This window comes from Eschrichtius robustus, chromosome 18, assembly GCF_028021215.1.
Source record: "Eschrichtius robustus isolate mEscRob2 chromosome 18, mEscRob2.pri, whole genome shotgun sequence".
Lineage (NCBI taxonomy): Eukaryota > Metazoa > Chordata > Mammalia > Artiodactyla > Eschrichtiidae > Eschrichtius > Eschrichtius robustus.
This window is the reverse complement of record NC_090841.1, coordinates 4442436-4468453: the sequence shown is the minus strand read 5'-3', so window position 1 is coordinate 4468453 and position 26018 is coordinate 4442436. Positions and strand designations below refer to the sequence as shown.

Below are 26018 nucleotides of genomic sequence, written 5' to 3'. Positions count from 1 at the left end.
CTCTTCTCATGATTGCTGGTTTTGATATCATATTTGTGTGCAATTTCTTACCTCTACTGTATGTTTGCCTTTACTCGTGAGCTGTTCTGTTCATAATTTTCATGTTTTCTAGTTGTGGCCTTTCCTTTACTGCCTAGAGAAGTTCCTTTAGCATTTGTTGCAAAGCTGGCCTGGTGGTGCTGCATTCTCTTAGCTTTTGCTTGTCTGTAAAGCTTTTGATTTTTCTATCAAATCTGAATGAGAGCCTTGCTGGGTAGAGTACTTTTAGTTTAGTTTCTTGCCTTTCATCACTTTAAATATATCATGCCACTCCCTTCTGGCCTGCAGAGTTTCTGTTGAGAGATCAGCTTATAACTTTAGGGGAGAGTTCCCTTGTACATTACTTGTTGGTTTTGTCTTGCCGCTTTTTTTTTCTTTGTCTATGGTTTTTGTCAGTTTGTGTCTTGGCATGTTCCTCCTTGGGTTTATTGTCCCTAGGACTCTCTGTGCTTCCTGGACTTGGGTGACTGTTTCCTTTCCCATGTTAGGGAAGTTTTCAGCTATTAGCTCTTCAAATACTTTCTCAGGTTCAGAACTTTCACTCCTGTGGGAGAACTTGTGGTATAATTATTTTCCAGTTTGTGGGCTGCCTACCCACCCGGTGGGTATGGTATTTGATTTTATCATGATTTCTCCCCTCCTACTGTCTTCTTGTGGCGGCTTCTTTGCTTTTGGATGTAGGGTGTCTTCTCTGGTAGGTTCCAGCGTTTTTTTGTTGATGTTGTTCAGCAGTTAGTTGTGATTTTGATGTTTCTCTAAGAAGAGGTGAGCTCATGTTCTTCTGCTCTGCCATCTTGTGACCCTTCATCCTGGATTCTTACTTTACTCAGACATTTGGCTTAAAAAGGAAAGTTTCTGGACTATAGAGACATACAGTAGCAATGTATAAAAAAGTCCTCGTGGGGATGGAGGAGAGGAAGTGACTTCCTGCTCTGATCACACCGTAACCCGAGTCTCCATCCCCCCCAGGGCTGGCTGGCCGGGCGGCCAGCTCTTCCCGAGAGCATGCCTTTCAGCCTGAGAGGACCCCGGGGCTCAGGAGGGCCACCCTGCGAGGCAGGAGGTGTGGGCTGGGCTGCAGAGGGGGCCTGGGAGCCGCTGAGGACACGGCTGGGCAGCAGGGAGCAGGTGGGAGTGAACGCAGAGTGAGAACAGAGGTGCCCCCATGGGACGTCGGTCGAGCTGCTCACCTGCATTTCTAACAAGACCAAACCCACAACCCAAAGGCCCCACCCCGGGACAGCGGCCCGAGGGCAGCGTGAGCCCCTCCAGCCGGCGCGGGCAGGCGGCTCATCCTGCCCTGGCGCTCCTGGGCTTCCTCACGGCCCACTGCTTCCTACCAGGAGGCTGTGCTGGGTCTCCCAGCCTCGGGGGCTGCCTGGGATCTGAAGAGGAAACGCCTCCTCTTGCCTATGAGCTGTGGGTCGGAGGTGATGGATGAGGAAACCTCCTGAAACCCGTGTGGCTGCGGGCACTGCAGCCCTGCTGTCCAGGCCCCAGTGTGCTCTTTGTGCTGTGTCTTGGCTGCCGCGACGTACGAGACCAGCTGCCTCTCCCTGGGCCGTTTCAGAGCAATTCGAGCAAATAGCACCGTCTCCTCCAGCAGTAAGGCTGGGCTCTGGACAGCACCCACCTTCCCGTCTCCTGCAGGGGATGTTTCTAGGCATGTCGGTTGTTTCCCGAGCTGGCCCCAGAGCTGTGCTCGGATCCCCCGTGCTGCTGGGTGGTGGGCCTGCCACCCAGGGGGACGCTTCCCTGCGGAAGGGGCCCTGAACCCGAGAGATGGGGACACCGTGTAGCTGCTCTTCCCTCCCCAGGGAGGTAGGTGACCGCAGGGCTGTCTGTCCCAAGCTGGCCGTCCCCCTGCCCTGCTTTCACGGTAGAGCCGAGCCTGGGGCCGAGGCGCCGGAGAGAAGCGCTCGTTCCAATCCTCGCCTGGCTGTGACTTGGCCACAGAACCGGGGCCCTTTAAGCTCTCCGTCTTCTTGGTTTACTTTTCTGTAAAATGAATGGGCAGGACTGGGCCAGGCCCAGGCCCTCCCAGCTCCTATCCACCACATGGGCGCCAGCATGGTTCCTTGGCTGGTGACGCCCAGGCCACAGAGCCCTCTCCTGTGGTCGGGGCTAATTCTACACTTGGCGCCCGGAGAGGAGGCCTCTATTCCAGGCCAGGGACGAAGGAGCCTGTCTTGACAGTCAGCCCAAACAGAGCAATTGCTACCTGCTTTTTAATGTGTTTTTTTCTGGGGGGGTGGTGCAGGGGAAGGAATGAAGGGGACTTGCTGAGACGTAAACATGAACATTGTTTGGGACTGTCCTTTCGGGAAAAGCATCTGGAATTGTCTACCCCTGTTCAGGTGGAAGGGGCAACCGCCCTGTCTTTATTTGTTGTTTTCTACTCAGATCCGCCTGTACCTGCGGGACGCCAGCTGCAGTGCTCTCCGCAGCTCCTGTTTGTCTCATGGGCACAAGGGCCGTCCAGTGGGATAACTCAGCCCTTCTGGGGTGGGAGGGGTTTCTAGGCAACTGTCACAAGGGACAGCAGAGGGCAGCTGCTGGTTCGATAGCAACTCTCTTCTCCCAGGGTCAGCAGAGTGCCCAGAGGTCACTACCAGAGGGCTTCTCCACCAGGTCCCCTGGCTGCATCCACCATCATGTTTCCAAAATGGGCACCAGGACGTTCTTAGTCTCTACTGAGCTTACGTGGACTTTGAGTTCAAGAAAGGAGAGTGGCCTGATAGGGTGGTCCTGGGAGCATGGGCGTCTCTGTGATTCAGATAAATATTTTCCTCTTAGAAACGAAGCCTGGTAGGGGTTAGAGCAGGACGACAGGGCCCATAATCACCCAGCCAGCCTCTGCCTGCCCAGCCTGACAAAGGCACACCATCCGTTCACTAGCTCCTGCCTGATGGACGTTTAACTGCCATTATTTGCATCCACACTCAGAGGGAGCCCCTGGCTCTTAGCATTTCCCACAGTCATTCATCTTCAGGAAGTCCTGACAGCCAGGAAGGAATGATGGGGGCCTGGAGAAAGCACTCAACGGACCAGACCTTCCTAAATGCTCGGCCACGGCCAGGATCTGGGGATAGGATTCGGGCAGGTGGAAGGGCAGGTACATTTCTTATTTGTTTTGTCTTCCTCTGGTAGAACATTTGGTGAAGTCCATAAAATCATGCCATTTTTTTTTTTCATTATTTTGGAATAAAACTTCCCTGATTTTGTCTTCCTCTGGTAGAACATTTGGTGAAGTCCATAAAATCATGCCATTTTTTTTTTTTCATTATTTTGGAATAAAACTTCCCTGAAGTAGCATTGTTTTGAATCTGAGCTCTCATAACATCTTAATGAAAGTAGCTATTTCCTGTCTGGAAAAAGACTCCTAATAGCAATGGAAATTGGGAACACCGTGTGGATGGTAAGGAAATTAGACCGTGTAGGAAACAGTGAGCTCAGTTGCTAATACTGTGTGCGGGTGGTCCATCAGAACAAGGGCTCCAAGACTAGGGCTTTTCCTTCCGGTTTCCTGGGAAGACTGAGGCTGGAGACCAGCAGAGGCCAGGAGCCCCTCCCGATGCTTGATGGCCTTCTCTGGTGGTCCGTGAATGAAACACCCTGGTATCCATTAGGGTCCTACTCCTAGTTGCTGAGTGTCTTTAAAATGTGGTGTGATTTTAGCAGCTTGCCTATTTTTTGTATTTGTTCATCAGAATTTTGTTTTGGTCCTTCAAAATACTGAGTTCATAAAACGTTTCTTAGTAGTCTTAAGACCCTTTATGGCACTCCCACGAAAGCTCTCACGCCGTCTTTGCTCTCAGTGTCTATTCTTTCTCTGGTCGGACGCTGCACGGCACGAGCCCTGCGTTTAGGGAACCAGCACTCACGTTCTCTGTGCCCATCACCGTGAAGCCTCACAGGCTGTGTAAGATGTATATGATTCTATTTTTCTCCTCAGAGGAGAAAATTAGAGAAATATCTAAGTAAGTGGCCTAAAGTTATTCAATTAGTGGCAGAAAAGACAAGTAATACCTAACATTTGGACTCCATGCTGTCAGGCTCTGTTCCAGGCACTTTTTGTGTACAATCTCAGTGAATCCTCCCAATAACTCCCAATAACCCCAGGGAGGTTCTCACGTCATCTGTTCTACAGGCGTAGGAACAGAGGGGTTAACTTACCTAAGGTCACAAAGCGGCAGAGCTGGGACAGGACCGCAGGCAGCCCGGCTCTGAGGTGGAGCCCCGGACCTCATACCTGGGACCCTGCCACCCGGCCTCCTCTGGACTCAACTTCTCTCGAGGGTCAGAGGCTGTGGCTGGGGTCTGAGACCTGGGCTCTGCGGGGCCACTTACTGTGCTGACCTGAGGCTCGGCCAGGTGTCTTGGGGCAGAGAAGCCTCAGAGAATGTGGGGCATGTGGGCCCTGCAGGGAGCTGCTGCAGCCCCTTCTCCCACGGGGATGTCCAGGCGGGGGTGGTCACTGATGGCCATGACGTCCCACCTGTTCCTCTCCTTCCCTCTGTTGAGAAAGTCTGCAAAGATCTGTTCACGGTGTGGGGACGGAGCTCAGCTGAGCTGGGCAGAGATCCTCCAGTACCTGTCCTAAGGATGCAGTGATGCTTCACTTTCTAGCCCTTGTTTCTTTCTCAACTCAGGAGAGAAAGGAGAGCAGAAGTGGGGCGTCAGTTGAAGAGATGGGAGTGCAGGCGGGGACAAGGCGGGATTCAGAGGCAGGAGCCGGGGCCTCAGCTGGGGAAGGGAGGCTGCCCGCGCAGGGACCCCTGCACTCGGCTGCAACACCCTCGCCTGCCTGGCAGCCCAGGGGCTGGATTGCAGCTGCAGGGGTGGCGCAGGGCACAGCCTTCCTGGGAAGACCACAGAGACTTTTCCCCGGTGATTGCCATTGTTGTGATTAATACGCCAGTAGCGTAGGGCTACTTTGGGGGGAACCATGTAAAACTAGCATCACTTCAATCTTAGAAGGAATCTGAGGGGGAGGCTGCCACAGGGGCTGAACCACATCACATCTTAAGTTTATGGGTCGTATCATTCAGACATTTGATTGGATCCCGGGGAATCGCCTACCCTCCGGCTGCACCTGCCTGGGGCCAGACACACCATTTCATTTCCGGGTGCAGAGCCTGGCAGTGGTCCGTGCCACGTGCCGGCGGGCTACTCACGTGGCACTGACTGCTGGAGGGAACCGCCCCGGAAGTGGGTGGGCGGTGTCTTCCTGCCCAGCCTCTTGAGCAGCCGGTCTCGCTCGTTGGTCCTGGGGGCACATCACACACGGTCAGTCTCCGGCCACGCGGACACCTCTCGAAGGTGCTCAGAGGGAGAATGGCCTCAGGTCGTAAGGTGAAACAGACCGGGAAAAGGCTGCCCCACGTCAAGGAGAACGTCCCGTCCCGTTCCACCAGCAGCCCCTCTGTTTACAGCAGATGCTGCCTGGACGCCGCGAGAGCGGCTCCCTCCTCTGAAAACCGCGCTGCGCGCAGCCCGTCCCTACACGACCCTCGGAGCCCCGCCTGCCTCCTGACGGAAGGGGACCAGGGCCCCTGCCTCCCGGGCAAGGAGTGAGCTGTTGCTCCGGTGACGGAAAGCTTCCCTTCCACCTGCCCCCCAGGCCTGGAGCCTCGCCTGGGTGCCCCAGGACCCGGCCGGAGACAGCTTCCTTCGGCAGAACCTGATGCTTATTTTGAACCACAATGAAAACCAAGGTGAGTTTTCTTTGAAAACACAAGGATTAGGCGTTCCTCCTGCCTGTCCTGAAACGATCCCTCCTCCGAGGCTGCCGCTGCTCTGGGGCAATAAGGAGGTTCTCCCTAGAGGACAGCTGGGCTTTACTACCAACCAAAGGTGGGGGGTTGGGAAATGCTCGAAAATGGCCCCAATTTCCTGCTGCTGGGGTGTCACCGGGCTTGCCCCCAGCAGACTGCAGTGTACAGCGTTGGCCGGCACCCTCTGTAACGGCTGAACTGTACCCCTCCAGGATTTCAGGATGGGGCTGGATTACGAGATGGGGCCTTTAAAGATCTGATAAAGTTCACATGAGGTCATTGGCGTGGCCCTAATCCAGTCTAACTGGGGGTCCTTATGAGGAGAGGAGAGGAAGACACACACACACTTGAGGGACGACCATGTGAGAACACAGGGGGAAGACGGCCTTCACCTGCAAGCAGAGGAGGGAGGCCTCGGAAGGAACCAGCCCTGTAACGCCTTTGCCCCGGGACTTCTGACCTCCAGAACCCTGAGAAAATACACCTCTGTTGTTTAAACCACCTGATGTGCAGCACTTTGCCATGGCAACGCGTACGTCCCCAGCCTGCTGTCTGTGGGAACTTGAGGGCGCAGAAGTTGGAAGAGCTGCAGTGGCTTGTGGTCCAGAGCCCCTCCCCCCAGCCCGTCCAGGCCTGAGCCCAGGGTCCACTTCACGCTCCCCCAGGGCCTTTGCAGGGGGAGCAGGGCCCGGCTACTCTCCACAGTCCTGTGAGCTGAAGCTCACTGTGCTCTTGGGTTTCTGCAAGAGAGCAGTTTCTGATCGTCTTGGCTGAAAGAACAAGGTTGAATTCATCACCAGCTCAGGGCAAGCCCCAGCCTACCTGCCTTGGGAAGGTGTCTGATGGCTGCTGAGGACACACACTTTTTCTGTCCCCTCACGCCACCTCTCCCTTCCCTCTCGTCTTTCCTTGCAGGGGTCACATTAAGCGCCCTGGGCCTTCTGAGCCACAGGGGTGAGCAGATGCGCTGTTCTCGTGTGGCCGCCTGACGTCCACGGCTCCCGAGCTGGCTGCTCTCAGCCGCCCTCCCTGTGTGACCCGCACTGCCAGGCGGCTCCGAGCCCGGGGGAGAGGGGCTGCCTGAGGCCCTCCCCGCTGGGACCTTGGTGAGATGAAGGCATATCGCCCCAGGAACTGAGGGGACAGACTGGGCGCTCCCCCCCGCCTCTCCTGGACCCTCCGACGTTTCAGGTCCAGAAGGTGGTCCTAGCGATGGGGCTCGTGAGAACCTCACAGAGCCACAGAAGGGAAGGGCTCTCTGAAACCAAGCATCCTGGTCTCTTTTTTTATAATGAAGTATCAAACACACAGAAACAAGCACGGTGAACGTCCACCAACCTGCTCAGCTTCAGCCAACGACAGCACCACCCTTTGACCCTGCTGTGTCCTGCAGCCCTTCCTCCCACGTGGGAAGGGGGACATGGGGCCAAGGAGACATGTCCACCAAGAGCCCACACCTGCCCCCAGCCCAAGTACGCGAGACCTTAGAAGTTCCTGCCCGGTGATGCCCAAGCTGGCATCCAAGGCCAACCTGACCCCCGCGCTAGCTCCGTCTCCCTAGAAGTAGACCACACAGCTGGGGTCCACGCTCCGAGGCCTGTTGGGGGGCCAGAGGGTGGTTGTAGCGCGGGACATGTGGACTGGGACGTCCACACGCGAGTGCAGGTCCCCTCCCAGCGCAGGACAGAGCTGGGGTCGCGGGGGTGGGGTACACAGGGCAGCTACCTCTTCCCTGTGTTACCACTGTCTCCAGAGAATCTGGGCATCACGAGGCATTGTGGTCTTCACCCAGGTGCGTTAATCAAGGTACATGGCTATTACAACTTCCACACACTCAGATATAGCCTCCACTTGTACTCTTGCACCATGTCCTGTGAGTGTTGGAAAAGCTGAAGCTAGAAAGGGGTATAAGAATAACATGTACCATTTATAGCATTCTGTTATTATCTATAGATGGTTTGAAAGCCATCTACTCACAAAGACATAGGAAAAAGTGAAGAAACACAATATTTACTTTGGTTAATTCTGGTTAATGAGAAGAAAAGAAAAAAAACAAATTAGCACAGGGAAATGAGATTTGGGTTTTAAAAAAGAACTCTTGACAAAATACTACAAACTGAATTCAGCAGTATAATGAAAGGATTACACAACCTTACCAAATGGGATTTATCCCAGTAATGCAAGGGTGATTCAACATACAAAAAGCAATTAATATAATACACCACATTAACAGAATGAAAGAAGAATATCAATGATCATCTAAATTAACACAGAAAAATCATTTGACAAAATCCAACACCCTTTCATAATAAAAATACTCAGCAAACTAAGACGGGAAGGGAAGTTCCTCCACATAACAGAGCATTTATGAAAAACCCACAACTGACATACTCAATGGTGACAGACTGAAAGCTCGCTCTCTCTGACTGTCTCTCTCTATGATCAGGAACAAGACAAGGATGCCTGCTTTTACCACTTCTACTCAACGAATTTACTAGCAGTGCTAACCAAAGCAATTAGGCAAGATTCCAACAGTCTTTTTTTTTTGCAGAAACAAATATTTATCCTATGATTCATAGGGAATTACAAGGGACCCCAGATAGCCACAACAATCCTGGAAAAAGAACAACACAATTATAGGACTTATACGTCCTGATTTCAAGATTTAATATAAAACTACAGTAATAAAAATAGTGTGGTGCTGGCATCAGGATACACATAAATCACTGTAATGTAGTTAAGAGTCTAACAATAAACCCATATGTCTATGGTCAGCTGACTTTTGGCTAAGGTACCCAGACCATTCATGAGGAGAGAAAAGTCTGTTCAGCATACGGGTCTGGAGTAACTGGATTCCCACACTCAAAAGAATGAGGTTGACCCCTTACCTGCAATCACATACAAAAAGTAGCTCAAAATGGATCAAAGACCCAAAATATAAGAGCTAAAACCACGTAAATGTTTACGACCTTGAATTTGGCAATGTTTCTTAAGTATGACACTCAAAGCATAGGCAACAAAAGGAAAAAATCAACAACCTTTGTGAATCAAGACATTATCAAGAAAGTGAACAAACAACCTAATCAAAAAATGGGCAGTAAAGCAATTATACTCCAGTAAAGATGTTAAAAGAAAAATGGGCAGAACACCTAAACAGACATTTCTCCAAAGAAGACAGACAGATGTCCAAAATGCACATGAAAAGATGCTCAACATCGCTAATTATCAGGGAAATACAAATCAAAACCACAATGAGATTTCACCTCACACTGGTCAGAATGGCCCTCATCAAAAAATCTACAAGCAATAAATGCTGGAGAGGGTGTGGAGAAAAGGGAACCCTCCTATACTGCCAGTGGGAATGTAAATTTGTACAACCATTATGGAGGGCAGTATGGAGGTTCCTTAAAAAACTAAGTATAGAAGTACCACTTGATCCAGCAATCCCACTCCTGGGCATATATCTGAAGAAAACCATAATTCGAAAAGATGCATACACCCCAATGTTCACTGCAGCAATGTTTACAGTGGCCAAGACATGGAAGCAACCTAAATGTCCATCGACAGAGGAAGGGATAAAGATTGGTACATATACACAGTGGAATATACTCAGCCATAAAAAGAACGAAATAATGCCATTTGCAGCAACATGGATGGACCTGGAGATTACCATGCTAAGTGAAGTAAGTCAGAGAAAGACAAATATCATATGCTATCACTTATATATGGAATCTAATAAAAATGATACAAATGAACTTATTTACAAAACAGAAACAGACTCACAGATCTCGAAATCAAACTTACGGCTACCAAAGGGGAAACATGGGGGGAGGTGATAAATTAGGAGTGTAGGATTGACATAAACACACTACTATATATAAAACAGGTAACTAACAAGGACTTACTGGTATGACACAGGGACCTCTACTCAGTATTCTGTAATAACCTATATGGGAAAAGAATCTGAAAACGAATGGATATGTATATATGTACAACTGAGTCACTTTGCTGTACACCTGTAACTAACACAACATTGTAAATCAACTACACTCCAATAAAAATTTTTTAAAAAGGGAAAAGATAACCATAAAATGAAAGTATTTACAAATCATATAGCTGGTAAGGGTGTAGAATTCAGAATATATCAATAATCCCAACAACTCAACAGCAAAAAGACAGACAAACCAAATCAAAAACAGGCAAAGGATTTGGATACATTATCCGAAGAAGAAACACAATGGCCAACAAGCACATGAAAAGATACTCAACATCATTAGTCAGTCATTAGGGAAATGCAGGTCAAAACCACACCACAAAGAAATAGCACTTAACATCTACTAGGATGGCTGTAAGTGAAACAACAACAGATAATAACAGGTATTGGAGAGGATGTGGAGAAACTGGAACCCTAGCACGTTACTGGTGGGTCTGTAAAATGGTGCAGCCACTGTTCTTATAACCTCAACATGGAATTACTGTCTCACCTAGCAATTCCACCCCTAGGTCACATTAGCCAAAAGAACAAAGTGGACTCAGACACTTGTGCACCAATATCTAGAGCAGCAGCATTCACAATAGCCAAAAGACGAAAACAATCCGGACATCACCTGCTGAATGGATAAACAAAGTGTGGTCTGTCCATACAATGGAAAATTATTCAGCCACAGAAAGGAACAAAGTACTGACACATGCACAACACGGGAAAATATTCAGAACCTTACGGTGAGTGAAAGAAGCCAACGCCGTAGGCTGCGTCTTGCACGGTTCCATTCATATGAAATGTCTGGAACAGGCAAATACACAGAGAACGAGCATTGGTTCCCGGGGAGTGCAGGGCCTGCTCGCAGCATCCGAGGTTTCCTTTCGGGGAGACGAAAATGTTCTGGAACTAGACAGGGGTGACGATTGCACAACATCATGAAGGTACTAAACGCCACTGAACTGTACTCTTTAAAACGGTAAATCTTATACATAGGATGGATAAACAACAAGGCCCTACTGTAGAGCACAGGGAACTACATTCAGTATCCTGTGATAAACCATGATGGAAGAGACTATGAAAAAGAATGTATATATATGTGTAACTGAATCATTTTGCTGTTCAGCGGAATTTAACACAACACTGTAAATCAGCTATACTTCAATAAAATTTTAAAAAATAAAAATTAAAAAGGAGAAGGAGTCGGTCCTGAATTGGAGGTAAATTCCCTCCCGTAACCTGAATGGTTGGTAACGATGTCATCTTCATGGTTTATTTCTCCGATGGTGGGGATGGAGTTCAGTGCTTGCTTTGACCTTTTTCCATCCCAGCTTAGGCATGGATGCTGCCTGAGATCTGTCCCCCCATATGGAAGGTGCAGGTAAACACCAGCGGTAGTGGTGAAAGCCCATCTCACGCAGCCCCTTAAGGCAGGCTCTGCTGAGAAGCCAGCACCTCTCCAGGGAGGTGGTTTGGTACGCTCCTGTCTCAAAGAACGAGCAGCGTCAGGGAGGAGCGGAGAGCTGGCAAGCGTCATGCGCGAGAATAATAAACTTTTACGTCCCCGTTTCTGTCAGGAGGCTGTTCCTGCTAAAATCACACACGCGTAACGGGCACAGAGCAGAACATGGAGAATAGAGCAAATAATTACAAATCTGTTTTTTGGTCTTGTCAGTAGTTACAGCTGGTAGGAATCACAGATGACACCACAAAGCAGCCAAAAACAAATAGGTATTTTTAGAAACTTATTGTTAAATGACTGCTGGATGGTCTTCAAAACATAAATCTGACAGGTTCCTCAAGATAAAAGCTAATCAAAGTCCCCGTTCCTTCAGGTAGGGCCAGACAGCTATCAGACTGCTGAAATTCTAACCCACTTTTTTTTTTTTTTTAATAAATTTATTTCATTTTATTTTTGGCTGCGTTGGGTCTTCGTTGCTGCGCGCGGGCTTTCTCTAGTTGCAGTGAGCGGGGGCTACTCCTTGTTGCGGTGCGTGGGCTACTCCTTGTTGCGGTGGCTTCTCTTGTTGCAGAGCACGGGCTCTAGGCACGTGGGCTTCAGTAGTTGTGGCACGCGGGCTCAGTAGTTGTGGCTCGCGGGCTCTAGAGCACAGGCTCAGTAGTTGTGGTGCACGGGGTTAGTTGCTCCGTGGTATGGGGGATCTTCCCGGACCAGGGCTCGAACCCGTGTCCCCTGCATTGGCAGGCGGATTCTCAACCACTGCGCCACCAGGGAAGACCCTCTAACCCACTTTTAAAGATCCCTAGGGGGCTTCCCTGGTGGCGCAGTGGTTGAGAATCCGCCTGCCAATGCAGGGGACACGGGTTCGAGCCCTGGTCCGGGAAGATCCCCCATACCATGGAGCAACTAGGCCCGTGAGCCACAATTACTGAGCCTGCGCGTCTGGAGCCCGTGCTCCGCAACAAGAAAGGCCGCTATAGTGAGAGGCCCACGCACCGCGACGAAGAGTGGCCCCCGCTTGCCGCAACTAGAGAAAGCCCTCGCACAGAAACGAAGACCCAACACAGCCAAAAATAAATAAATAAATAATAAAAATAAAGGAATTTCCTTTAAAAAAAAAAAAAAAAGATCCCTAGGGAATGAGACTTCATAGCCTCAGTTGGTAACTTATGTTACTCATTATAATCTGAACATTAGGAAACGAGAAACTTTGGGCTCAATCATATTCCAGACCTGCCCAGGCCTTTGTAGGATGAGAAAAAAAAAAAAAAACCCTCACCTTAGTTATGTAATGAGGGAAAATAGGAAGAATAAAACAAATCAGAATAGGTTTTCCAGCCTAAGATTCCAATAAGATAGGTGTTCTACCCTGGAGGTAGGAGCCCTTCATAAATTCTATTCTATTAGATGGTAGTAAATTATTCTCCCCGTGAGTTGCCTCTGAGGTATTGGGGCGGGGGGGGGGCCCATACCGGAGATGCCACCCTGGGCCCCTGAACCTTCAGGAACCACGGAGAACAGGCGGGGAGGAGTCCCTGTGAGCGGAGATTCCCAGAAACACCAACACAGCTCTGCGTGTCCCTCTGGAGGACTCATCCTCAGACAGGGACCAGGTCTTATGCCTTCTCTGCGTTTTCACAGTGTCCGCCCTGGCTGAGAACAGGGCACGTGGTCACACACACGAAACCGCACTTGTGCTCTGCACTGCTGCTTTGGACCGTGACTCACTGTCTTATCCCTGTGTGTCTCCATCAGTGGATCCTGCCCCGTGTGTCTGTGTCTGTCCACACTGCCCAGCACTGGGCTCAGGACAGCAGTCTCCCAACAGTAGCTGAGAAAATTCCTCTTTACCAGAGAAATTCTCTTTAAAAATGACAGAATAGGGACATCATCCTAATTCTCTTCGAGAGGAGGGAAGCCCCCTCCAAATTCTGGACAACGCTGTGAGCAAGAATTAAAACAGCTCTGTGGCCTTTACAGAGACAGGACGTTGTATTTCGTTAAGAAAAGAATTCAGATTGCGTGGAACAGTTGGAGGACAGTCCGGCTGAGGACAGGACAGCATTCAAGGTTAACGAATTTAATACAAATTCCATTCCCAAAATAAAAAGGTAGATTCCTGTAGTCCTCCCTGGCCTCAAGTCTCCTCTATCAAAACTGGGAACTGGAGGGATGAAAGCCCTGTCTTAGCACAGTGATTTTCTTCTCTTCTAGACAAGGCTTTGGAAAGTGGGGTAAGGGGACCATTCTGGGTGTTGGAAGAAATCTCATTCTCGTACAGTGTGGACTGGGTGATTTCCTGCCAAAAAAGAAGACCAAGGAGTGGTAGCACCAGACTAGGCAGTGACTCTGACAGGGGAAGCAGCAGATCTGCAGCCTCAAAAATAGGTGGGATCTGTCTGTTGACAACCATCCCTGGCTCAGAACACAGGTGGTGTGTATGAGGTAACTGCGCTGATTGATAGGACTGCCCAGGAAGACTTCAACAAAAAGAGAGGCAGGGGACACTGAAAAGATCCAAAAGCAAAGATAGATACACGTAATCCTTTCCCACTGTGCCTGCTAGTGATGTGGTAATGTAAGTAAACCAGTGAGCAGTGAGGTTAGGAGGAAAGTCCAAAAAAAAAAAAAAGAATAGAAGCTAGCAGCCAGCAACTACACTGTCCTTTCACCTGAAACAGCAACTTAGGTAAAACTGGCAAAATGGCTTCTCCTGAAAATTAGAACTGCATTACTATAATCTATATACTTGTAAAAGGTTAAAAAAAAAAACTTAAAAAAAAATTCCTGTCCGGAGAGACTTCTGCTTCCAAAAATTCCTGTCCGGAGAGACTTTCTCTCTTCCTCCTGTTAAGTACAACTGACAACCCTGGACTCTACATGTAAAACAAATATAAAGGTGAAGATGGAGAACTGGAAAGGTGGAGATAGGAAGGAAGACCAGCCATGAACCTTGGAGCATGAGAAACGCGAGTTTTCTTCTGGCTTGTAGATTCCAGACTTGGAGCGGAAGAGCCTGGCAACCCAGAAATGCCCAGGGGCGCAGCCAAAAAAGCCCAGGAAGAAAGCCCTCTTCTCTTCAGCCAAAGGAGCAGGAAAGCGGCAGCCTCGTAAGACAAAAAACTTTTAGACCATAATCACTCTACTCCAGCCAAACACCCCAGAAAAAACTGTGGCTCCACTCCCATCCATGCCAGCAAAGACCAAGTGGGGAGCCTAGATGTTCACCCTCACAAGGCTGCTACATGGTGCCCCAGAGCCCCTACTGGGGTGGTGACAGAGGAGGCCAAATAGGAACCTGGGACTTTCATCCCTGCCAGCTGATAATGAGGTCTCTGGTACCCTGTGGTATCAGCAGAGACGTCAGGAGATGCAAGGGGAGAATGGACTTCTGTCCTTCCTCTCCTCACTGGGGTGGTATCAGAAGAGGCCTAATGGAGAATCAGGACTTTCAGCCTTACTCAGTAGGGACAAGGCCACACCCATACCTCTGACCCTTCCCCACCCCCTGCAGTGTCAGTGGAGACCACATGAAGAACAGGAATTCTCACCCCCACTCTGCAGGCATCAACACAGACCAAGTAGGGGATCTGGATTACCTCTACCTAGCAGGAGAGAGCCTGCCGTAAAATCCAGAGTCACATAACATAATACCAAATGTCCAGGTTTTATTTGAAAGCTGTTATACCAAGAACCAAGAAGACCTAAAACTGAATGTAAAGAAAAATCAATAGATGCCAACATCAAGATAACAGATTTGATGGAATAATCTGGCCAAGACTTTAAAAACAGCCACGATAAAAATGCTTCAGTGAGCAATTACGAACATGCTAAAAAGCAAATGGGAAAAAAAGAAGAAAGGCTCAGCAAAGAAACAGAAGGTATAAGAAGAACCAGTTGTAAATTTTGGAACTCAAAAATACAATAACTGAAATTAAAAGCTTAGTGGATGGGCTATCTTGATGGCAGGGTAGAGGGGACAAAGGAAATAATCAGTAAACTGGAAGACAGAACAGTAGCAATGATCCAATCTGAGTAACAGAAACAAAATAGCCTGAAGGAAAAATTAGCTGAGTCTCAGGGACCTGTGGGAATATAACAGGCAATATAACATTCATGTCTTCAGAGTCCCAGAAGGAGAGGAGAGAGGATGGGGCTGAAAAAGCACTCCAAGTACTAAAGGGTGAAAACTTCCCAAATTTGGTGAGAGAGCTAATCCTACAGATTCAAGAAGCCACATGAATCCTAACCAGGATAAATCCAGGCCAAGACAGATTGTAATTAAACTTCCGAAAACTAAAGACAAAGAAAAGATCTTAAAAGCAGCCAAAGAGAAATGACAATTTACCTATAGTGGAAAACCAATTTGAACGACAATGGATTTCTCATCAGAAATTACTGAGGCCAGAAGTGGCATAATATTTTTCAAGTGCTGAAAGAAAACTGTCAACTCAGTGAAAAATATCTCTCAGGAATGAAGAAGACATCAAGACATTCTCAGATGGAAAGAAAACTAAGAGAGTCTGTCACCATCAAAACCACCCTATAAGAATTTCTAAAGGAAGTTCTAAAAACAAAAAGGGAATAATAAAAGGAGTTTTTGGAACATCAGGAAAGAAGAAAGAACATGGTAAGTGAAACTACGGGTAAATACAATGGGCTTTCCCTTTCCTCTTGAATCCTCCAAATTAAGTCTGACTAGTTAAAGCAAAAATTACATACTGTCTGACGTGGGTCTAAATACGTGTAGAGAAAATATTTAAGAAAATTATAAATGTGGGTGGGTTAAGAGCTATAACAGGAGGTAAGGTTTCTGTATTTCACTCAAATTGGTAATATGACAGCGCCAGTACACTGGGATTAGTTATGTATATATAATATAATGCCTAGAACAACCAGTAAAAAAGCTATGCTGTAAGACACACTAAAAAACACAACAGATAAGTAAAAACGGAATCCTAAAAAATGTGCACATAACACACGAAAAGGAAGAAAACAGAAAACAGACATGAAAAACAGAACAAACAGAAAACAAAAGATAAAATGGTAAACTAAGCCCCAACATATTAATACTACATTAAATATAAATGCTTTAAAAATACCAATTAAAAGACACAGCCTGGGAGAGTGGATCACAAAACATGACCCAGCAATATGATATGCTGTCTACAAGAAACTCACTTCAAATATATTGCTATAGGAAGACAGAAAATAAAAGGATGGAAAAAGATATATCACATGAACATTAAGCAAAGGAAAGCGGGAGTAACTATATTAACATCAGATAAAGTAGACTTCAGAGCAAAGAAAAATTACCAGACAGTGAAAGACATTATGTAATAACAAAAAGGTCAATCTACCCAGAACACACAGCAATCCTAAATGTCTATGCACCAAGCAACAGAGCTGCAAAATGTGTGAAGCCAAAACTGATACAACTGAAAGAAATAAATTCACAATTATAGGTGAATCAGTCAATATTCCTCTCAACAGTTGATAGTACAGATAAAATAAGGAAAAAAATCACATGATCATATCAGTTGATACAAATTAAAACCACAATGAGCTATTATTACACAACTATCACAATGGTAAACATAAAAAAGAAAAATAGTGACAATACCAGATGCCTGCAAGGATCTGGGAAACTGGATCACTCAGACATTACTGGTGGGGATGTAAAGTGGTCTGACCACTAGTTCCTTAAAAACACCAAACATACCACATCCTTCTGAATATACTAAAACCACTGAATTTACACTTCAAGAGGTGAAGTTTATGTATTTGAATTGTATCTCCAAAAAATAAAAGATCAGATAAGCCTGGGCTAACATGCAGCCCAAGTTGCCAATCCACAGAATTGTGACCTAAATAAATGATGTTATTTTTTTTAAAGGAAAAAAAAAAAAAAAAAAACCCTAAATATGCAACTACCATAAACCCAGCAATTGCACTCCTGAACATTTATCCCAGAGAAAAGACTTAGTGTTCATGCAAAAACCTGTACACACATGCCTATAAGAGCTTTATTCATAATAGCCCCAAACTGGAAACCCAGATATCCTTCAACAGGTGAATGGTTTAACAAAGCTTGGTACATGACATACTACTCGGCAACTAAGAGGAAGAAAGTACTGATACACGTAACAAGGCGAATCAATCTCCAGAGAACTATGCTGTGTGAACAAAGGTCACTACCAGAAGGTTGCATACTGTATGATTCATTTACATGACATTCTTGAAACGACAAAATTATAGAAATAGAGAACAGATTAACGACAAAATTATAGACATAGAGAACAGATTAACAGTTACCCAGAGCTAAGCAGAGGATAGACAGTAGATGCCGCTATAAAAAGACGACATGAGAAACCTTGTGGCGACGGATATGTTCTGTACCCTGACTGCATCCGTGTCAATTTCCTGCTTGTGAAACCGTTCTCCAGTTTTGCAAGCTGTTACTATTGGGGGAAACTGAAGAGTACATGGGATTTCTATTTCTTATAACTGCATGTGAAGCTGCAATTCTCTCCAAATAAAAAGTTTAAATGAAAAAAAAAAAAAAATCCTTCTCAGTTTTATGCATTCGCTCCTGTTTCGTGTTTGTCTGCAGTTATCCTTTCTAAGCAGTTGGGAGAAGGGTACATCTCGGAGCTGCGTTAGAGGGGTGGGAGGCCCTCCTCCAGCTCCTGCCGGCACTGCCCCAGAGAGAGGCCGGCCACCTCCGCAGAGCCGTCTGACCTCATTAGCGAGCAGGCAAAGTCGAGTTTGAATGACAGCCCCAGCACATATGGAAACCATTCCCACATCCCAGGACTTGCAGTGAGGTAGGAGGCGCCTCTCGAACGGAGCTGAGCTCCGTGGCCCAGTCGGAGAGCCCATGGAGAGGTCAGGTCAGAGTCATGGGGCTGTTAGGAACAGATAAATTAGCAGGGGCACCTGGCTGACCCAGAGAGGCCTCGGGGATCGGCCGCGCGGGTGGGTTGAAAAGCCCCAGGTGTAATGGAACGAGTCAGGAATGGTCCGGGCTCAGTGCATTTCCTGATGGGCCATCTGGGGAAAGGATAAGCCCGAACGGGACCACAGCGGTGAAGCACCACGCTAATCAGGAAGACGCAGCTTTACGAGCAGAAAGTTCTGTTAAAGTTCTGTTTCCACCCATTGGACTGGCCTCTTACCTACTCAAAATCATACGCTAAAGGACCCAGGCTTCCTCTCAAACCCAGCTTCCCACCAGCCCTCCCCTCCCTCCCTCTGCTCCAGCCGCATGGCCTTCTGGCCATTCCTGGAACACACTGGATAGCTTCCCACCCCAGGGTCTTTGCAGTACTTTCTCTCTGCCTCCCAGGCGGCTCCCTCCCCCAGTTCACTCAGAGCAGCCCCTGTACCAGTCACAGGAGAATCCTCTCCTCTCTCTACACCGTCCCCTGCTTTATCTTCATCCCACTCTTCCCTAAGTTTAGGAATTGAAATCTCAGGACACGTGATCACGGACAGCCGACTGGGCTTGAAGCGACGGCCAGTCAACAATCTCCTTGCTTTGCTTCCCCTCCTCCGGGTACAAGTCTCTCCCCAGCTCCACTTCTGGTTCGCTGCTGCCCGACTCGAATTGCTTTTTGCTCAAATAAACTCTTAAATTTTTAAAATATGCTTCAGTTTTCCCTTTTTGTAGGACAGTATGCGAATGTGATGAAGGAGGGAAGGCAAAAGAGCTCGGGAGGGTGGAAAGAATGTTTATAAAAAGGCAGCAGTGATTCCTGAGGTGTTTGATGGTTACAGGTAACAACTGGAGGATGGACTGATGTAGCGCAGGGTGCGGGAGAGAAGCCCCGGGAAACTGAAGCCACATAGCAAGGGTGGGTTTTGAACAGTGATGCCTGTTGGGCTGGGGGGGTGGGGTGTCTTAATTTCCCGAGGGAATAGCTGGCAGCTGTGTCATGCAAAATACCGAAAATTAAACGTGCCAAAATTAAACGTGACAAAGTAGCCAATATATGAAGGTTAAGACGTGGGGATAAGGACTTAACAGTATTTCTTAAATCAATTAAATTCCTTGAATGTGAACCTGCCCTTAAATGAAAAATAAAATTTGCCTATTAAAGCTTAAGAAGATTTGAAGCACGTTTGAAACCACTGGTATCTCTCATGACAGTTATTTTGTTTGAAAGTAGCAAACTTTCTAGTAGGCCCATGAAGCTGCAAATTAATGACAACAGAATAACTTTCCCCTACCATTGCCCCTCTTTTCCTAGCATCTCCTCCAGTATGCACAGGCTCTGGGTCTGGGCAATAAACACCTGACTTCACCAATTTCAAATCAGCATCCAAACAAACAATAATTCAGAGCTGGCCAAGAGGTCCCCCGACTCAGTTCTTGAAGTAATTAAAGAAAGATGAGCTTCTCTACCGATTAACCTGCTAAACGCTAATTAAAGACAATAAGGATTGAGGTGCAGCCTGCCCTCTGTTCTCGGGCATCGCAGGCAGGTGCGCCGGGGAGGGAGGGCTCCCGGGAGGGCGAGGGTGCAGTGGACGCAGGGCCACGGCCGCTGCCTCCCTGCTGATCCGTGGGAAGGACAGTAAACTCTCCCGTACGAATGACCGAGGACGCCCTGCAGTCTAAGCCTCAGGTGTGTGTTTACAGGACTTCAGGCCACGGGCGAGTCACTCCTTGTTCAGCCCAGCCCGTGGAGAGAGCTGGAGGACTTCGAGAAATCGGTTTTTAAATAACAACACTTGATTCATGGTCTTGAGGTGCCTAAAGCCCGTTCTGGAACCAGGTGGGGCATGTAAAGGAGACGTCACGAAGGGGGATGCGCTCGTGGTCCTGAGTCCCCTGGACTCCAGCTGGGCCACCGCCAGCACGTGGGAGAATCTCCTCGCGTCCTCCTTCACCGCACCCCCGTGGAGGAGGGGACAGTGGCAGCAAGTCCTGGGGAGACTCAGGAAAAGCCACAAGCTGCGCCCCCTTTCGGTTGACTGCGTTCCACGTGGGATGCAGTGCGGGGCTGCAGCGACTGGGGACGGAGGAGAGCGGGGTGAGCGCGGGGTGAGCCCCGGTCTGTCCCCAGCCCTGCGCAGGCGCTGGAGCCCAGCATCTCCATGCTCGGGGCACAGGTGGCGTCCGAGCCGTGTGACCCTGCGGGGACAGGCCTGCCTGCGGGCTGAGGCCGCCGGCCCCGCTCCGGGTCTCGGCTGGGGCCCCCTCACTCACTACCGGGGGACAGGCCTCCACTACCTGGCGGAGCTGCTTTGGAGTTGGAGCTGACACCGCATTTTCCAGAATCTCCTCTGGGTACTTGCAACTTTGTTTCCCGTGGCCAAGCAGCTGGGCTAAATACCTAAAACCTCTCTCAAAAAACGTGTGCATCATCCAGAAAGCACTGAACCCCTCGTCCTCCGCAGAAGGTCGCTGTAAACAGTGGGCTCAACTCGGCCGCGAGAAGACGGCACGTGTGCGGTCGTGCTCTGTTGAGGCCACGCCTGCAGGGACGTTCCATGTGGCCCAGGCAGGAGCTATTAGGAGGCACAGCGGCCTCCTATTTGGGGGTTGACCGTTGAGCATTAAGGTAAATGGCAAGGGGAACTTCACCTGCAGCTCTCTTGTGCCATTTGAAGGCTGTCCAGATGGGGGCCCAGGCGACAGGAGGTGTGACTCCACCTCCACCTGGCGGGCGGCCCAGGTGCGACCAGGCAAAGCCTCAAGGCCACTCTGGGCCTCATCTTTAAAGAAGTGTCTTCACGGTGCAGACGGGGTCGAGGCAGCTCCAACACAGATGTCGCCAGGCCTTCATTCACTACTTTTAAAGCAGGGTTTGCTGGAAACCAATAAGCACTCGGATAGATGGCACCAAAGGGCACCCCCTGTGAGGCCCTGTCTTCTTCCAGGTAGGAGAGGTGCTAAGCCTAGCTGGGATTTCTGGCAAACCATCGCTTTCAAAATGTCAAAATAAGATGACTGTCTACATCATTGCTGATTCACGCTTTCCAGTTTGAAGAAGAGCCCTCACTGAAAAGATTCCCCTGGATCTCACAAGGTGAGGCTGTCCTGACAGGTCTGGCTGGATTACCTTAGTCTTGGTACCCAGCAGTCTGTGGAAAGATTCATGGCAACTGATGTTGGGATAGCATGTGAAAGCTGTGGTGAAAAAGAAAAGTGTACGGGGTGTGGGAGAGGGAAACATGTTTCCCTTTTCTTTCCCAATGGGAAGAAAACCCCTTTGGATTATGAATTTTTTAAAGAATGCATTGAAAGTTTGAAATTAATTCTTCATATATTATTACCTGGACTCTCTTTGGGTCATCCATAAAGATTATGAAATAGCAACTAAAAACCATGATCAATCTCCAGGGTTTGATCCCTGGACTTCCTGAGTGAATAAACCATACAGGAGAATGCTGAAATCTCAGGGTATGTGCATCTTGGCCTCTGGGAAGTGATGCTCTTTTTCTAAGATAAAGAATAACATCCATCAACAGATGAATGGATAAAGAAGATGTGGTTCATATATATACAATGGAATCTTACTTGGCCATAAAAAATGAAATAACGCTATTTGCAGCAACATGGATGGACCTAGAGATGATCATACTCAGTGAAATAAGTCAGAAAGAGAAAGACAAATACGATATATATCACGTCACTTATATGTGGAATCTAAAAAACGGACACAAATGAACTTATTTACAAAACGGAAATAGAGCCACAGACACAGAAAACAAACTTACGGTTACCAAAGGGGAAAGGTTGGGGGGAGGGATAAATTAGGAGTTTGGGATTAACAAATACACACTACTATATATAAAATAGATAACCAACAAGGACCTACTGTAGAGCACAGGGAGCTTTACTCAATACTCTGTAATAACCTAAATAGGAAAAGAATCTGAAAAAGAATACATACATGTACATGTATAACTGGATCACTTCGTTGTACACCTGAAACTAACACAGCATTGTAAATCAACTGTACTCTAGTATAAAATAAAAATTAAAAAAAGAATAACAGCCTTCAGGGGGTTGTTGAATCCCCTAAAAATCTAATGCAGAACTGACAGGCAGGGAGACGGGGCGTGGCTTCCATCAGATTATCAGAGGCCTGAAGGAGACGTGCCATTGTTAGCCTGACACCCATTGCTTCCCTCCCCTACTGAGCGACACCCCAGCTTCCCACACGGATGGATCCTGTTGATCCAAGACTAAACCCACCCACCACGGCATTTTCCTGACTGTAGGACTGGCTCAGGATGGTCCCATCAAGGAAGAGAGGCGCTTGTTAACTGGTTATCTGGAAAAACCTCTCCGTTTCCCATTGGTTGAGAATGAAGTTGCACATGGGGTGACCTCCCTGTGGTCACGACAGGGTTCGGGGCAGAGTGAGTATAAAGCGTTGGTGCAAAGGGAAAGTGAGACAGGCTGGGACCTGGGACCCTTGGCTGCAGTGCTTGCACCTGGACACACCTCTCTGAGCAACAAAATACAAAGAAACCATATGGGACTAAAAACAACTGCATGCATGAGCAGTTGGGGCAAATTACATACAACAAAATACAAAAAGACCAAAAAACCAAACTGCCAATTCTGAAAAGCCGAGAGCAAAAGCAGGGTCCTGCGCGTGCCCCCTGCGCTCAACACCATCAAAGGGGCGGGCAGACCACCTAAGCCACGCCTCCAGCCCGACGCCTGGACACACCCCTACCTTCTCTCCATATAAGGAACCAGGTCATGGACCGAGCAAGCAAGGGAACCTGTTGTTTGTTCTCGCTCCCTCGTGCTGCAGCAGGGACCCCAGTAAAGCCTTGCCTGAATTTTTTGTCTGGTCTCTGACCAATTTCTATTGATTAAGGAAGGCCAAGAACCCTGGTTGGTAACAAAAGGATGGAAAGAAACTGGGTCCTTGATGACATTCCTGGCTAGGGATCTACCACCCAGGGCTGCCCTGCAGCAGGACAGCATGTGAGGCGAGCCAGGGACTTTGCCCATCCTGATGGGGCCTGTGTTGTCTGCAAGTGAAGCAACTCTACTGACATTAAGAGCTCTTGTTCCAAAATAGCTAAGAACCACTGGCCCAAGGACAGATTCAAGGAACCAAGAGCGTCTGCTCAGGAGAAAGCACGGAGAGTGAATTGAAGGGACAGGGGTGACAGAGAGATGGAACTTGGCCTTTCATTCTTGACCTTGTGACCTTGAGGTACACCTAATGGTTATTTTTTAAAGCACACTTTCGGATGTAATCTGTAATAGTAATCTGGGTTTTATCACCTTCTCCATATCTGTAAGCAGCATATATTATCTCTATTCGCTGAATAGACCCATTAGGTCTTGCCTGAGGGGACCACATTCCCCACAGGAGCATGCCATGAACCCCCCAGGGCTGGAGGGCAGTTCACCGTCAGCCCAGCGTTCTGAGCCTGCACGTGTGGCTGCTTAGTGCTACTTTGCAAGGCAGTTACTAACCTACGATTTTCTTTTCTCCTTAAAAATGGTGTGAGGCCACTATAAGAAAACCTTCGTGTATTGGAAGTTGTTCTAGGGTGGGGTTGAGGGGAGACCTTCAAACACTCTGGGATGAAATATGCATGTCCCAGGACAGCCCTGCTTCGGGGAGGAATCCTGGGGACACATAAACTTTGTGTCTGCATGAACACACTGCACAAGACCTGGATGAAGAAAGGTCAATCGTCTCTTGACTCATAGGATCTCAGTCTATAGCTGTTTCTGGTAAGTGAGGCCTTCGATGGCTCCCTGTGGCCGCATCACAAGTCATATGATTTGGCCCTTACCTACTGATCCAACCTAACTTCTCACCACCGTGCTGGGCTCTCAGCCCTTCATACTGAACTTTTCACCGTGCCCGGATAACGCATTACATCTACTGAGTCACTCCCTGCAGCCAGAATCCCCTTGCCCCGCTTCACCCCCTGGTAACAAATTTTAGTTTGCACTGCACTCTCCTGGCAACCTCTCCATCACTCTGTCAAAACACTTTTCCTCTGTATTCCCATTCTCTAGCTACTCATTTGCCATCATTCCATTACTCTTTTTCTACTTTTTAACCGCCCAGGATGATCTCTGGCAAAACGCAAGGACTCAGTATACGCTCTTGCCTGGATTAGCACCACCACGAAGGCATCTCTGGGTGAGCAAACACATATGAGCAACCCTGTGGGGAAAACTCTCAGAAGCTCTGCTTTTATCCAAGCTGACCCCTGGAGATTAGGAGGAAATCGCACCAAGGTTCCATCAGAGAAACCCCTTTTTATAATGTGATCTTCAACAACAAGATATGCCCACTCACAGGCATTTATCAGGATACTACTTGCTCAGCAGATGTTTTGTGCAAAACGTTTGTAAGAGTTTGCACATAAATGGTAATGGTTTATAGAAGAAAAAAAATCAAGGGAGTATTACATCCTTCACTGCTCACAGATGGTTGTTGACCAAAACTTTTGCAAGAACAAATTATAAACGTCACTGTAAACTCTAGGGTTGGTTTTTTTGTTGTTACTTCATTTTCTTTTGTTGTTCCTATAAATGGTAGAAAATAGATGTTCTTTTGCACAGCAAAGGAAACCATCAACAAAATGAAAAGACAGCCTACTGAGTGGGAGAAAATATTTGCAAATGATATGAATGATAAGGGGTGAATATCCAAAATATATGAACAGCACATACAACTCAATATTAAAAAACAAGGAACCCAATTAAAAAATAGGCAGAAGACCTGAACAGACATTTTTCCAAAGAAGGTGTGCAGATGGCCAACAGACACAGGAAAAAATGCTCAACACTGTAATCACCAGGGAAATGCAAATCAAAACCACAATGAGCTATCACCTCACCCCTGTTAGGATGACAGTCATCAAAAGGACAATAAATAACAAGTGTTGGTGAGGAGGTGGAGAAAATGGAATACTTGTGCACTGTTGGTGGGAATGTAAATTGGTGCAGCCACTATGGATAACAGTATGGAGGTTCCTGAAAAAATTAAAAATAGAACTACCATATGACCCAGCAATCTCATTACTGGGTATATATTCAAAGGAAATGAAAAGACTAATTAGAAAAGATAAATGCACCCCAATGTTCATAGAAGCATTATTTACAATAGCTAAGATATGGAAGCAACCTAAGTACCCACCAACAGATGACTGAATTAAGAAGATGTGATGTACGTACACACACACACACACAATGAAATACTACTCAGCCATAAAAAGAATGAAATTCTGTCATTTGAAGCAACCATGCATGGACCTAGAGACTATTATGCTTAGTGAAATGAGTCAGACAGAGAAAGACAAATACTGTATGATATCACTTATATGTGGAATCTAAAAAATAATACAAATGAATGTATACAGCAAAATAGAAACAGACTCATAGATACAGAAAACAATCTAGTGGCTCCCGGTGGGGAGAGGGGAGGGGGGAGGGGCAAGATAGGGGTATGGGGATTAAGAGACACAAACTACTATGTATAAAATAAATAGGGCTTCCCTGGTGGCGCAGTGGTCGAGAGTCTGCCTGCCAATGCAGGGGACACGGGTTTGAGCCCTGGTCTGGGAAGATCCCACATGCCGCGGAGCAACTAGGCCCGTGAGCCACAACTACTGAGCCTGCGCGTCTGGAGCCTGTGCTCCGCCAACAAGAGAGGCCGCGACAGTGAGAGGCCCGTGCACCGCGATGAAGAGTGGCCCCCGCTCGCCGCAACTAGAGAAAGCCCTCGCACAGAAACGAAGACCCAACACAGCCAAAAAT

General features: G+C 47.8%; 1 protein-coding gene across 2 annotated transcripts in view; it reads right to left on the bottom strand.

Moving 5' to 3' along the window:
- Positions 1-26018, bottom strand: part of LOC137751745 (phospholipid-transporting ATPase IB) — a 445791-nt gene that overhangs the window by 5750 nt on the left and 414023 nt on the right. For both annotated transcript variants that reach the window (XM_068526376.1, XM_068526375.1), the window contains one exon: positions 5217-5308. In XM_068526376.1, the coding sequence (XP_068382477.1) occupies positions 5217-5308 (92 nt within the window). The remainder of the gene's footprint in view (positions 1-5216; positions 5309-26018) is intronic.